The sequence below is a fragment of the Lynx rufus genome, unplaced genomic scaffold (genome assembly GCF_022079265.1).
Source record: "Lynx rufus isolate CCGP_SWC_20201006 ecotype Redwood Valley unplaced genomic scaffold, mLynRuf1.p SCAF_6, whole genome shotgun sequence".
In the NCBI taxonomy this organism is placed as follows: domain Eukaryota; kingdom Metazoa; phylum Chordata; class Mammalia; order Carnivora; family Felidae; genus Lynx; species Lynx rufus.
Genome location: NW_025814878.1, coordinates 29541029 through 29556600, shown reverse-complemented (window position 1 = coordinate 29556600; position 15572 = coordinate 29541029). Strand labels below are relative to the sequence as shown.

Genomic DNA, 15572 nt, shown 5'->3' with positions numbered 1-15572 from the left:
TGTGAATCTTTAAAAAAAAGGGTTTATAATTACTGATTTTGACAAGTCTTTATACTGGAAAACAAGACATAGTTAATAAAAGTGGCATAGGTACATTAGAAAATTATTCTATTAGGGTCATTAAAATGTTGTACTTAGAACATCACTGTTAAAATTTCCACAGTCATTCTCTGATGCCTTCAAAGAATACTACTATTCATTGTGTTTTTCAATAATGCTGTCTACCACATTTTTAAAAGTTTATTCAAAATACTACATGCAAGCTAATTTAATTAATTTTGCATGAAATGTGAAAGAATCCATAGAAAGCAAATGAAAGAGGGATATTGTTTTGAAATGGGACTCCTCCAATGTTCTCTAAGGCAGTGGCTGCTTTTCCATGTCACTAAATGCTGGCTGTTATATTGAATTATAGAAAGAATCTGTGGGGTTTCTAGTATAACTTTGTTTCATGGATTTCATCTACTATTCCAGAACCAACGCAGAAGCTCCTAAGTCATAAATCCACATTGTTGTGCTAGGAGAATTTGGACTCTTTCCATATTTGCTTGATGATCTGCTTTCTAAACAAAATTCTTTATCTATAATTTCCGTGTATATTTTTCTTATCGGGCACCTATGATCTCTAATTGTGCTTTGCTATTCCTCTTTTTGTTTTCCATTTAAAAAAAATACATGTGTGCAATTTTTTTTCCTGAATACTAATTTAAAATATTTACATAGATTCTTTTTCCAAAGAACATGCTGTGTTTTGTTTTCATCATTTCATTATGTCTTCCATGGTTTTGACTTTGGAAAATAAACATTGGGGAACAGAGGGTAAAAGAGTTGAAGCAATTTCCTTAGTTCATAGAGGCATAACATAATGAATACCCAAGTAACGTATGTCTTAGTTCTTGCAAGTGAAAAAATACTCTAGTGTTGAGTGGGAATCAAGATCTAACAGATAAAAAAAAGTGTTAAGCTAGTAGAAGTAACATGGTAGCATGTAACAGTGACTCTGGTTATGCAAATGAAAGTAATTAATATTGAATGCCCACTATTTCAAGAGTTATAAGGATTTTAGCATCTTTCAAGATATAAAAGCTATAGTCTCTGACCTTTCGGAGATCACAATTTAGTTATTTTAATTTTTTTTCATCATTTTACAGACCTTGCTGTGAATAATTTAGCGTTACGAGAAATTAAGATCAGTGCTTTATGCTTATAGTAGAAAGAACTATCTCTGTGTTATATCAGATTAATCAATTGGTATGTTCCTCAATGAATTTATTTATAAAAAAATTCCACGTGCATGGATTGTTGAATACAGAATGTCTAAGAGAAATACTTCCTCATGAATAACACCAAAAACAATGCAGAAACCACAAATATCTTGGATAACAATTAATAGAGTATGTTTCTTCTTACTCCTACTCTTATTTTTTTGATACTTTTTGATTAATTGTTCTTTATTTTAAAAATATCTATTAAAGGGGTGCCTGGGTGGCTCAGTCGGTTGGGCGTCCAACTTCAGCTCAGGTCATGATATCACCGTCCATGGGCTCGAGCCCCACATCGGGCTCTGTGCTGACAGCTCAGAGCCTGGAGCCTGCTTCGGATTCTGTGTCTCCCTCTCTCTCTGACCCTCCCCCATTCATGCTCTCTCTCTGTCTCAAAAATAAATAAACATTAAAAAAATTGAAAATATCTATTAAAAACTAAGACATTTATGTTAATACAATTAATATAGCAAGATATTGGATGAATAGTAAAATCTCTTCTCCTTCTCGACTCCTTATCCTCAAACCCCAGAGGTGAATAGCTTTAACATGTATATGTATACCTTCCCCAAAATGTCAAAGCACATATGCGCATACGTGGATATGTGTCTATTTGCACTTATACTTACTTATATACCTTTGTAAATTTATATTTATAAGCTTATATTTATAAATTCATACTATTTATGAATTTATATTTACACATTCATAATATTTCCCACTTGGAGTGATAGTAAAGCAGAACTGCCAAAGCCCCAACCAATGACAGCAGATGTCTTGGCTGTTCCTTGCTACACTGAGGTTAACTAGATGGTCTCAGGGGAGAGGAGGCATTTGGGAGGCTTGGGCAGCAGCGATTTACCAACAAGTACAGAAGTATTTCAGAATTTTAATAACTAGTTTTTCCACAACTGTGCCTAAAAGGCCAATACCGGTCCTACTTTCAATCATTTGATGGCTTGTGTTTCCCCTCTGAGCACACCTGTGCCCATGTTCTCATAAACATCACAAAAGACCAGCATCAGCACTATTCATGTTGTCCCCTTCTATTTTTAAAACTTTTCATATTTTTAAGTTCATCTCTTTAGAGTTGCCTATGGACACTGTACATGCATTCATGAAGGGCTCATGTCAAAACTATGAAGCAGACGAAGTTTATTTCTAGAACATTTCTTTCAGAATTTCCTCTGTGTTCCCTCTGTAGTCCAGTGGGCCCTTAGTCACATTTTTGTGGGCCCGTCCTCCCACTTGTACCATTGCAGTGATTCTAATTCCTCAGAGCTTAGAGTTTTCAGTCTCCCCATATACCATAGTATTTACTAAGCAGAAACATATCATGTTGCTTTATTATTAGTATACTTTTTATGTGTCTCATTATTACAGTATATTATCAACCCATGAATGGTAGGACTGTAATTTAAACTAGCTTATATCTATCTTTCTACCCAGGGCATTGCATATAAATGTCACTCAATAATGTTTGTGCATTATTCTTTTGGACTTCATTGGTTATGCACCTTCGCAAAACATCTAGAATGCTTACTTTTTATGCCTTCATACTTTATGTAGATTTCAAAATAAAGGTTTGCCACAATCCCCTCAATTGTCACCCTGTTGATATGTAGTAACTTCATGTCTTTCTTTATCTTCCTTTTTTAAAATACATGTTTACTTCTTGTTCAGAAAGTATAGTCACCCTTTATTTAATTTTATTTCAATCAGTTGTCTGCAGGTCCCAGAATTTCTTCTCCATTATTTTCTCTTTGGGTGTTGTAAAGTAATCGACATTTATTGAGTATTTACAAGTCCTTTTCCAGGTACTTTTTATACATTATCTCATTGAATCCACATTGTCTGTCAGTACTGTGCTTATTATTAACCCTAATTTGTAGGAAAGGAAGCTAAAAGTTGGGAAAGTAAAATCATCTGCCCAAGGTCACATAAATACTGAGAATACAATTTGAACACAAGTCTATGCCTCTGAAGCTCTTTGTTATTTTTGCTCGTCATACTAATTCCACCTACATGGTACTTTTCTGAGGATTAGGTGATATAAGTAAGTATATTTTCTAAACAATCCAACACTTACCCACACATGGAGTTTCGGACTCATACTTTATATCCTCTAATACAGTAGGGTGAGTAAATTGGTGTTTAATGAATGCTTTAGGTGATCATGATTATAATGGAATTTAAAAAATCAGATGAAATGATGTCAATTATTTGTTAGAGAACTAAAATCTAATCTTAACCCATTTCTTTTAAAGTCACGGCTGTCAAGATGAAACACGGTATTTTAGAAAAAGGTATTAAACATGAGCATGTAACAGTAAAATCATTTCAGAGAACATAATAGGGTTATAGAAGAAAATCTGAAATAAAACTTACCGTAGCATTAAGCTCTACATTTGCAAAACAAATGGTGAGAATACTTTGGAATTCAAAGTTACGTGTTTTTGTGGTCACTCTTCTCCAGGTGTTCCAGATTGCTTATGTGATTGTGAAAGCAGCTAATTCCCCGCGGCCTGGAAACTGGATTTTGGAACGCTCACTTGATGATGTCGAATACAAGCCTTGGCAGTATCATGCTGTGACAGACACGGAGTGTCTAACACTTTACAATATTTATCCCCGCACTGGACCGCCATCATATGCCAAAGACGATGAGGTCATCTGCACTTCATTTTATTCCAAGATACACCCCTTAGAAAATGGAGAGGTAAGATGAGAAAACTCACCATAAGTACATTTCAGAGGGCAAAGTAGGCCTGTCAGAAAGATGTGAACATATCAGTAATTAATGTCAGGGAGATTTTAAAATAGGATTTAGCAGAAGTACATTTAAATGAGTTATTAAATAAAAAGAGAAAACCCAAGGTGATTAGAATTTTAACTACCTTCGTCCAATGTGTGTGTCCCAACCTCAATAAAGATCAGAGAAGAAGAAAGGGTTTAAGTTGGAAAGTCAGTGATTAATTTTACATATTAAGAGACTTTCTTTTGACAATGAGATTGCTCATAATTGGAGAAAGATTGAGACCCTCAGGGAAGCCTTAGATCTGTGTATATTATGGTCTCAAGAAGGGGACAAAAGAGGGGTGCCTGGGTGGCTCAGTGGTTTAAGCGTCTGACTTCGGTTCAGGTCATGATCTTGCGGTTTGTGAGTTCGAGCCCCGCATGGGGGTCTGTGCTGACAGCTCGGAGCCTGGAGCCTGCTTCGGATTCTGTGTCTCCCTCTCTCCCTGCCCCTCCCCCATTCATGCTCTGTCTCTCTCTGTCTCAAAAATAAATAAACATTAAAAAAAAAAAGAAGGGGACAAAAGACCTGAAATTTAGGAAGAAATATAGTTGATATGAAGGACCTAAATCAAAGGGAATTGTGTTGGTTTTTGCATGTTTTTCTGCTCTTGCCACATAGGGAGGGGTATGGTTGGGTTATTTGTGTGTTTTTGGTCAGGATTTGCTTATTTCATGCTTAATTCAAAAGTGTTCAGCTTCTTGTAGCATCTTTTATCCTTGGTTAAGATTTCACATTTATTCAAATCATGGCTTCACCTGTTACCATCTGTATCATCTTGAGTCAGTGACTTAAGTTCTCTGTGCTTCAGTTTCATCTTCCATGAATCGGTAAAAATACTAATAGCCCTTATGTCATATAATCATTAAGCAGATTAAAAGAATCATTATATTTAAAGTGTTAGAACAGTGCTGACAGACCTGTATTAAGTGTTCTGTAAGCATGAACTATTTTTACTCTTGCTGCTGTAATAATAATAATAACTATCATTAGTAGTAGTTGTAGTATTGTAGTAGTTAATAGTAGCAGTCTCCTCTCAAATACCCAAACCTTGACTTAGTGATTCTCTTGCATTCTCTCATGGTATTTTCCTAATCTTTCTCTCTTCGGTATATGTGGCCGGGCTACTTTCGTCCTATCTGCTTACATGTATCTCAACTTATACTCATGTCTGATAGTCACTCCTCTCTAGTCCACACACCTGAAGGCAGTATCATTTTTTATAGTCACATTTTCACTGAATCCATATTCATATTCTATCAGGCCAGTCTCAGCCAGTTGAGGGTTATCTTTTGAAACACTTTTGGAGGAAGTTGTATTTTTGATATAAATTGGTCACACTCCCTTTTGGCACTATTATTCTATGAATGTATACTAAAGCCTCACTATATTTCAAATTCCATGTACGGAAATACCAGTTTCGGGGAAGAAAAATTCCAAATGGTGCTCTCAGCAGAGATCTCAATCTGCCAAATGACAAGGAGTCAAATGCAGTGAGTCAAACAGCTGTTCAACCTGCTTTGTGCCCAGAGGCATCCAATTCCTGGCCAGATTGGCCTGAGGATATAGGAGTAGGGAGTGTGTGCAGAGATAATGTATTTGAGTTGAATTTTTATTATTTTTCTCCTGGATCTAGTGCTTACCCAGAACTCATAATTATGTATTTATATTTATACTATTATAGAGCTATTTTTGTACCTGGAAAAAATGGTCCAATTCGGAAATTGGTTGAACAATATAAAAAGTGTCTTGGTAGATACATAACCTATAAGTTTACATGCATATCTTCAAAGCATGCTGTCCCTGCATTCATGGTAGTTCTCCATTATTTCAACCATGTCAGCCTGCCAACAAGGAACAAACAGATATGTTGTTTCTTTGTTTGTTTAACTGGCTATATCGTTTTCACTCCTAGACACTAAAAACTAGTCTTTGATGGTGACTATTAGAAACAACTTACTCAACTTTCTCTGTGGCATTTAGGTCTATTTCTTTCTTATAAGAAAGCGGATGAGGCTAGGAAAAGAAAGTAATTTGAAATATTTGAAATACAATGGTACTATTTAAGAGGAAAAATTAAACTTGGACCTCTCCTAAGATATCTGCTTCATTTTAAATAGCTTACTCTGTGAAACATGTTACTTTTTAGGATAAACTGGTCCAGGGGTGTTAGGTGATATGTATTCTCCAAAACTTCCAAGTCAGTAGTAACAAAACTGAGCTGAGAATGAAGGTCCCCTGACCTCCCAGATTGATGTTTTTTTTTCCATCCTCTAGTAAAGAATGGAAGTTGATTTTTCTTTTTTAAAGTTGGTAATTGATAAACTCAAGAGTTTAGAGGAGACAGAGATACAGGATCCAGTGTAAGTAGAAAGAGTCCTAATTCTGGGGTATCACACTATAGAACAATATATAATATGAAGAATATAGAAGAATGGATTTCCCAGACCCATGACTGTGAAATAAATCTTAACTATCATTAACTTTTAGTTTTGAAATGATACTTTTTGTGTACCACCTGAAATATAATCAGTGCTTATGTTCAAAACTTCCCAGAGAATTGACATAATACTCAAATAAGAGAAACAAATACACAAACCAGCAAATGCAAAAAAAAAAAAAAAAAGTATAAAGGCAACAATAGAAAGGTTTACAGAGACAAATTTCCCCAGCTGAGCCAAAGTAGCCGTCTCAGAAGATGACTTCTCAGAATACAGGGAAATCAAAAACAAGTCTTAGTATCTCAAAAGTTTTAAGGTCAATATGTAAATTCATCTCTAATATGGGCTATGGGTTAAGCTAGGCATATAACACAATTTACCTCCAATGCTGATGGATAGTTTTATTAGGTATAGAATTATAGATTTGCACGTTTTTTCTTTTGGAATATTTTGTTGTCTTCTGGTTTCCATTGTTTATGTAGAAAAGTTAGCTATTGAATAACTATCTATTGTCTATCTATTTTCTTTGATTTCCTTAAAGATGTTATCTTTGTTTTTGTTTTTCCATAGTTTTACTATGATTATCCAGATCTGTACTATGCAATGTAATAATCACTAGCTATATGTGTTTATTTAATTTAGATTTCATTAATGCAAATAAAATTATAATTCAGGTCCTCAGTTGCACAACCACATATCAAGTAGTCAGTAGCCACCTGTGACTAGCAGTTACCACTTTGAATTATAAAGAATAGAACATTTCAATCATTGTACAAAGTTCTGAGCAGTGCTGCTATAGATGATTCCTTTTATTTTCTGTACTAAGATTTATTTGGTTTGTATATTTGCAGAATTATGCCTTTCATCAGTTCAGGGAATAATTTAGCCTATTAACTCTCCAAATACTGCTCCTTCCCATTCTGTCTCCTCTATAAATATAATTAAAAATAATTTGGAACTTCTCACTATATACACCATGTATCTTACCCTCTTTTGTATATCATCCTTTTGGCCTTCTAGTCTTTATTTTAGATATTTTCTTCTGGCTTACTTCCAGTTCACTAATTCTTTAGCTATGTAAAATCTGCTATTGAAACTATTCATAGGATTCTTCATTTCATTAGTACATTTTTTAGTTCTAGAATTTATCTTTGGTTTATTTTCAAATAGTTTAGTATCTAGTTTTATCCTGAAATTTTATATATTTATTTACATATTTAACAAAATTATATTTAATTTTTTAACATTCTATCTTTATCTCCTTGAACATAAAGTAGCAATTATTTAAGAGTTTTTATTTGATAATTCAAATATCTGGCCTCTGTGGATACATGTTATCTGTTTCATCTGCTGATTCTTTTTTATGATGTCTTATATCCTCAACAATTCTGATTATTTTTGCATAAAAAAAGTTATATTTAAAAATGTATGTATAGAAACAGTTTGAGGCCTAAGATATTATCTTTACCTTGTGAGGATTTTCTGATGCTTCTGCCGGGCAATGGCAATATGGATCATCTTAATACAATTGTAGGAATTCAAATTTCTGGGTCTTAGATGACTCAAAGCTGTGTTGTAACACAGTCACAGTTGCATTAATTCTGGTTTACTTTAGGCTCCCTGTTTTTTTTTTTTTTTTTTAGTCTAAACCAAAGTATGCGGGATTTACCATAGTCCTGTCCATACAAGTTTTATGTCTTCCCAGAACATTAAGGCTATCAGAGCACTGCTCAGTCTCTCAACCGTGTCTTCTGGACAGGGAAATACCCATCAGACAAAAGCTGTCACAAAATACTAATTGCCTCTTTAGACATATTTCTTCTCCTTAATATTGAGAAGGTTATTTTTCACCTTCTTGATAACTCTCAGATGGCTTTAAGTAAATGTTTTTACATTTTTCTCCAGTTGCTGTAGTTATCATTGGTAGTATTGACACTAATTATATCAACTACCATAAAAAGAAGCATAGTCTCATACACATGTTTAAAAATTATTTTGGAATCATTTTAAATGCATATACATGTAAGAAGAGTACAGAGAATCCCCATTTCTTCTTTACCTGGCTCTTACTAATGTTAATATCTTACAAAGCCACCATGCATTTAGTAAAATGCAAGAAATTAACATTGTCAAAAACTGGTCAAAACTAAGAAATTAACATTGATACATTATTTTGATACATTGATACAAGATTTCATTCATATTATCATCAGTGTTTGTTTTCTTTTGTTTTCTGGGATCCAGTTTGGGATACTACATTGCATTTAGTCATTGTGTCTTCTTAGTGTCCTCTGATTTATGAAAATTTCCTAGTCTTCCCTTGTTTTTCATGACCCTGATCACTTTTAAGAACACTGGTCAAGTGTTTTGTGTCATATTACTAATTTTGCCTTCTCTAATGTTTTCTCATTATTAGACTGGGCTTCTGGATTTTGGGGAAGAGTACTAGGAGGTGAAACTGTTTTCTTACACATCATTTGTATTTCTTTTTATATGCCATCTCTCATCTATTTCCTCTTTTATTGGTTTATAAATCTTATTGTGCTTCTAGATAGATTTTTATTTTGGACAACAGTGTGTAAATATTCACTATGATTTGAAATATATATTTTTTGACTGAGCATTATGATCATTTTCTTCCAGCACTTCACAACAACCTTTAAATATAAAGTCAAGTCAAAGAATAGAAGAAATAATAATAAAGTATTTTTTAGGCCCATCCATGAATTCAGGTATTATAAAATAAACATGTCTCAATTTTAACCCACTAATTAAGCAATAATGTTTGTATTATAGGTATAGAATATTCATAGAATTAGTCTTCTGTGATGAATATGAAATCAATTGAGTCTAAGGTTTATTACATTGTTACTTGTCTGGAGAATTTTGGGGACATGTGTCAAAATGTTTAGAACATTCTAGAATATTATACTTCAGGTGAAAAGTTCATCTGTTTAGACCTGAAAGATACCTTAGGTAAATTCCTCATTGATCTATTAAAATCCTTTAAAATATCCTTTAACATCATGGCCTCCAACTTCAGCTTCTTCTGTATCCAAATTTTAATACTGCCTTTGTCCATATCATTATTAGAAACCATTTGGCTTTTCCTTCTGTTCTTTTGAATTTTAGTAGCATCATCTCTGCTTATATACTTTACTTTCGTTTTTCAGCCACCCCAATCTTTTCCCTACATTCTCTGGCTTGGCCCCTTATCTGACATCCACCTCACATTTCCTGGAAGAGATCCACAAATATTGATCATGTGGATTCACCAATAGGATACTTTAAGCAGCACATCCAGTCTCCTAGATATCTAGATTCAGATACTTCCCAGGAAGAGATTAGTCCTGTTGTCCAGCATCCTGGGCTTGTACCCAGAGGAAGAAGAGTTCGCTCTGAGCTATGAGATGATCAAGTCTCAGGGTCCAGCAAAAGAGAAATAATGGAGCATAATGGTGGTATAATAATATGACCCAGTATGTTGTTATCCAAGCTGTAAACAGAAGGAAGCTTTGAACAAAGGGCTTCAAGGATTTCCATTCTAGAAAAATTGTGTATCATCAATGCCATGAAAGGGCTTAGCAGGCAACATGTCTTGCCTTGTTTTGAGAGAATGATACTGAGCTCTGTCCATAATAGGAGTTGTAGAGTGTGAAGCAACAGACCACAGGAGTCCTCCCTTTCTTTTGAGGCCAAAGAGAAAAGCTTTGATGGGAACAGCTACATAGGCATAAACCCTTCCAGCATTGCTTCAGGGAGCCAACTCTATCAGCTCAAGTACTGCCTCTGTTGGGAGCAGTTGCCCCAAGATGCTATTGAGAACTTCTAGTAAGAACCACCCCTTAGAGATCAGTGAAAATCATGCTTGTATCACTGGTTCCTCTCAAACTTGGTTTTATTTCGATATCATTGAGGGCATTTGAAAGAGCTATTTGTGGGTTCAGGGCTTATACTTCAGTAGATTTGGGAAGGGTTTAGGAAGTTCTGTGTATATTTAATTTTTTTTTTAATGTTTATTATGTTTGAGAGAGAGAGAGACAGAGACAGCAAGCAGGGGAGGGGCAGAGAGAGAGGGAGACACAGAATCGGAAGCAGGCTCCAGGCTCTGAGCTGCCAGCACAGAGCCTGATGCAGGGCTCTAACTCACAGACTGTGAGATCGTGACCTGAGCTGAATTCGGCTGCTTAACTGACTAAGCCACTCAGGCGCCCCATCTATGTATATTTTAAACAAGTACTCCTGGTAATTTTGATGTCCCTCCTCCTAACTTATAGTTTAGATATTTTCAGCCTTCCCAAACCCTGGAGAAGAACTGATCATCAGTTATTTAAGGAAAGGGGATCAGTCAGTCATTCTAGCCACAATACTTCTAACTAAAGAGACTAATGTTTTTCTGTCAGGAAACATGATTAGCTTTGGTGGACTGAATCTCTGGGTGGGTTTGAGATGAATAAATAAAACTTGAGCTATAACTAGGTTATCATTGGCTGAAGAGATGGCTGAGAGAGAAGAATCATGTTAATACTATTGACAAATATGGGGCTGTATAGATGGCACTACTTTAGGGGTCCTAGAATTAAAATCATCGTGAATGTTTTTCCCTTATATGAGATTCTCCCCTTTCTCTGGCTGGGATTATTCCTATTAATTTCTTTGGATTGTCACTAGACTGCTAACTAAATATGCATGGTTACCATAGCAATTTTGCTTCAATTTCCTCATACAGAGGAAAAGATATTTACATATGATTTCCTTTCCTTACCACTCTTCTGGACCGCAACTCAAATGGAACTTAGATTCACTTTGATTCTGCTTTTGAAACATGGCAGGCTTGTATAAAAATCCCTGGAGAAACTACCATTAATTCTTGAAGACACTTTTTTTTCCTGTAAACTGTAAGTAGAGCTTTGATATAATTTTGATTTCCTATGTGACAGAATTTTATATACACAGAATATTTTTTTCTTCCTCTTTTCATCACCTGACATTATGGTGATTTTTAGAACTGCGAATACTGGAGAATGAAGAAACAAACCCAACACTTTATTTAAAAATGTTTCTGAAGTCTTTCTTTGATGTAATATTGTTGAGGGTACAGCATGACTGCACGTGTGAATTTGCGTACAAATGAGGAACTAGCCTTTTACAATTACCTTGGAGTTGTTCCTTGATGGAAAAGAAGCCAGGTATCACTAATTTGTACCAAGTATGAATAGAGATTTAAGGAAATAATTAGTTAGGGTTTCAGATCCTAAAGGAGGGATAGAGACCTCCTTTCTCTAAAAATAATTTTTGCTGGAGCGCCTGGGTGGCTCAGTTGGTTGAGTGTCCAACTTCGGCTCAGGTCACGATCTCACGGTCCTTGAGGTTGAGCCCCACGTCGGGCTGTGTGCTGTCAGCTCAGAGCCTGGAGCCTGCTTCCGATTCTCCCCCTCTCTCTCTGCCCCTCCCCCACTCATGCTCTGTCTCTCTCTGTCTCAAAAATAAATAAACATTAAAAAAAATTTTTTAAATAATTTTTGCATTGACAACATAGTGCCAGTTAATACCTTGAACAACAACATGAAAGTACCTCATCACGATAAGCATTACCTGGCATCCTCCAAAACAGCAAGTTTGAACTCAGTTGGAATACACAGAGCATTTGAACTATTTTGGAATTGCACACATAAAAAAACATCCATAAGTCATCTAAGAAGCAGACCTTTGTAATGAAGATAACATTAAGAAGATTGTGTTCCTCCTCTCTTTTGATCAGTTTATAGATTCTTCCTAACAATATTGTCCTCAGAAAGTGTCACTAAATCCTTGTCAAATTAATACATTAGTATTGAAAAATCATGAAGACCACAGAAAGCAGATGAGAATGGCCTCTTGAGATGATAGCTTCCAAAGCTTAAGACCTGGTTATCTCAGTGTTGTGGACTAGGATCTATCAGGATCTACTAAAATCAAATAGAAACACAAGCTTCTGTTAAGCTAGGTAATGAAATGCAGGGTTGTAGTAGAAGGCACAAAAGCACAACCTGCTGTCTTTTAGGATGTGCCCTAGATTTGGCTTTTAGATGTAGCTTTGCCATTAATTGACCATGGGGCTTGGATGGACAAGTAAACTATCCAACTATGTCCCGGCCAGTTCACCTGACTATAATGAAGATCACAGTAGGTCATTTATGGTACTCCCTCCTTAACTATATGATATGATCACAAATTCTCTAGGCCAATAGCTATCATTGGCTTAAACTCACCCCTAGTTGTGGTGTGACTGAACTGGCTTAGTCTGTGTTGAGACTGGGATGCATGAAAGTGCGCCTGCTGTGTACATTCAACACTAGGGGAGGCAGGAGTGACTGAACAGGATTGAAAGAATAAGCAAAGCAAAACACCATGAACTTCCTAACGTCTCAAGGAACAGAAGGAATAGATGAAGGTCTCAAGTGCTGATATGGGTGAGTCCAGGGCTTGGAAGACTCTAATAATGATAGCTAACATTTATCACACACTTGTTTTATGGCAGGAGCTACAAGTAGGTTTTACAAGTAGAGACTCAGATGTACTAATACTTGTCTTTTTATAGTTGAGGGAAATGTGGTATAGAGAGGTCAAATAACTTACCCAGAGTTCCAAGCTAGTAACTTCCAAAGCTATGATTTGAATCCAGTGTGTCCTCTGTGCACCAGAAGGCACACGAACAAGTTTTCTTCTGTGTCTTGGGTTTTCTTGGAAAATGTGCTGGGCACTGAAGGTCCAAGAGGCCTCATCTCCTAGCAGACCCTGTTTCTCTCTGCATGAACTTGCACAGACCTGGGATCAGGCTGCTGCCGATTTTTTAGCTTACAGGGATTTTAATGTTCTATATTATGAAAAATTTCTTTACCCTCCTTTTTTAGTTTCTGATAGGTAACTAAACATAAAGAGTGTCAAAAAATTATTTTAAAAGGGGGTGCCTGGGTGTCTCAGTCAATTGAGCATCCGACTCTTGGTTTCAGCTCAGGTCATGATCCCCCAGTCATGGGTTAGAGCCCTGCTTTGAGGTCCACGCTGAACGTGGAAACTGCTTAAAGATTCTCTCTCTCCTTCTGCCCCTCACCCCCACTTGCACAGTCTCTCTCTTCAATGAAAAAAATAGAGGGTAGCATTTATAAAAGTTTTTCATTCTTATTTTCGTAAACTTTTTATTTATCTTGCTTACTTTTGTTTCTGTTTTTAATGATTTTCTTATTTGTAGTTTTAAGAGTTTTATCTTGGTATATTTACATTTATCATATATTGTCTTTCCTTTTTAAACTTTATTCCAGTAAATGATTTAAATTTCTTTTATATTGTCACACACACACACACACACACACACACACACACACTGGTAATTTTTGTTCTTAGAATTTGATGGTTTCGATTGTATTATATACTTGTCAGAATATTTTTTTTAATCTGGCTTTTACATTTTAAAGAACTTTTTCTTATAATTTCATCAACTTGGTTATAGCCTATATTTTAGAGTATTTTACATTATCTTTGATCATTTTGTTTTAAGCTGATTTTGTACTTGTATTATTTAAATGCTATTCTGTATATCTTGTGTTTAGCTGTTTTGATTCATTATAATCATGGCCAACAGGAAATGCCAGTCATACAAACCACAGTAAGAGTAACCACACGAAGAGGGGTCTTGTATCTTTTATCCTCCAGTTTAGATCATCAATATCCCTTTTAGCTGTTCTGGAAAGAGTTCCTCTAGAACTTATAGTTTGCCTTCAAAGCTGAATATCAAAAAACTAATAGTAACACAGAGGATCCATTGACCAACCGATCTTCTCAAGATGATAATATCAATTTATATACACAACTGTGAAAATACTTTTTAAGGTTTTTTTTAACTCTCCAGACTCTCAAGACGAGTTACTCTAAAATTTCACTGTACAAAATGGTTAAATAGTGAATGAATATTTTAAACACATAAGGAAGATGGTACAGGTTTTAGTAAGAGAAGAATCCTCGGAACACATACCTGGTTTGATTTTAAGAAGAATCACATTTCAGGAGATGCAATAGAAACTATATTAAGAGGGTTTTAGAAACAATTAATTGTAATTTGCATCCATTATGGCATTAGGTCTTCCATGTATCTTGCATCCAGACATGGTTATAGAATGAGTGTTCTAGTCTGTGGGTGTCCCAAAGACTAAGCCATATTAAAAAGGTCAGTGACAAACAGGATAACATAAGGTTTCTCACTAGAGCATCTTAGGGACATAATTCATTGATTCTATATGGGTGTCTTAGTCAGTTTGGGCTGCTATAACAAAAATATCATAGATCGGTTGGCTTAAACAGCAAATGTTTCTCGTAGGTCTGGGGATAAGAAGTTCAAGATCAAAGTGCCAAGGTGGTTGGGTCTGGCTGAGGATTCATTTCTGATTTCCTCACATGGTAGAGAAGGCAGAGAAAGAAGCTTTTGTGTCTCTTCTTATAAGGGCACTATTCCCATTATGAGAGCTACACCCCATGACCTAATTACCCTCCAAGGGCCCCATCTCCAAATGCCATCACACTAGGATTAAAGTTCTAACATCGAATTTGGGTCAGACACAAATATAGAGTCCACAACAGTGGGTTATCTCCTAAACAACAACAGAACTCCTATTGTATGAGTGTACTTAGAAATCCAAAAATTTTCAAGCAACATATAGTTGTTTAAGTTTTTTATCACATGCTTTAAAGGCTCATCAAAAGACCTCTGAATATAGGAAAATTTTACTTCTTTTTCCTTTTCCATGAGAAAGAATACAATGCTATGTTAGACAGGCTTGAGACCCATCATAATAACATAATTACTTTTTAAAATAAAATTCTCAAATACCCTAATTACAGTAATCCTTTCCTGAAGCCTTTAAAATTGGCTCTTAATATCAATAATAAAATTATATTTTTTGAAAATAGTTACCCATCTCATCCACATTATAAAAGAAGTAATAGAAAACAGGGTTTTAAATGACTTCGAAGAGATTCATTTCTCCAAAGGATAATTACATCAAATATTACATTTGGCAGGGATACAGTAATTCCCCA

At 35.3% G+C, this 15572-nt stretch overlaps 1 protein-coding gene across 1 annotated transcript in view; it reads left to right on the top strand.

Moving 5' to 3' along the window:
* Positions 1-15572, top strand: part of LAMA2 (laminin subunit alpha 2) — a 475613-nt gene that overhangs the window by 45615 nt on the left and 414426 nt on the right. The window contains exon 4 of the mRNA XM_047102999.1: positions 3739-3981. Coding sequence (XP_046958955.1) covers positions 3739-3981 — 243 coding nt within the window. The remainder of the gene's footprint in view (positions 1-3738; positions 3982-15572) is intronic.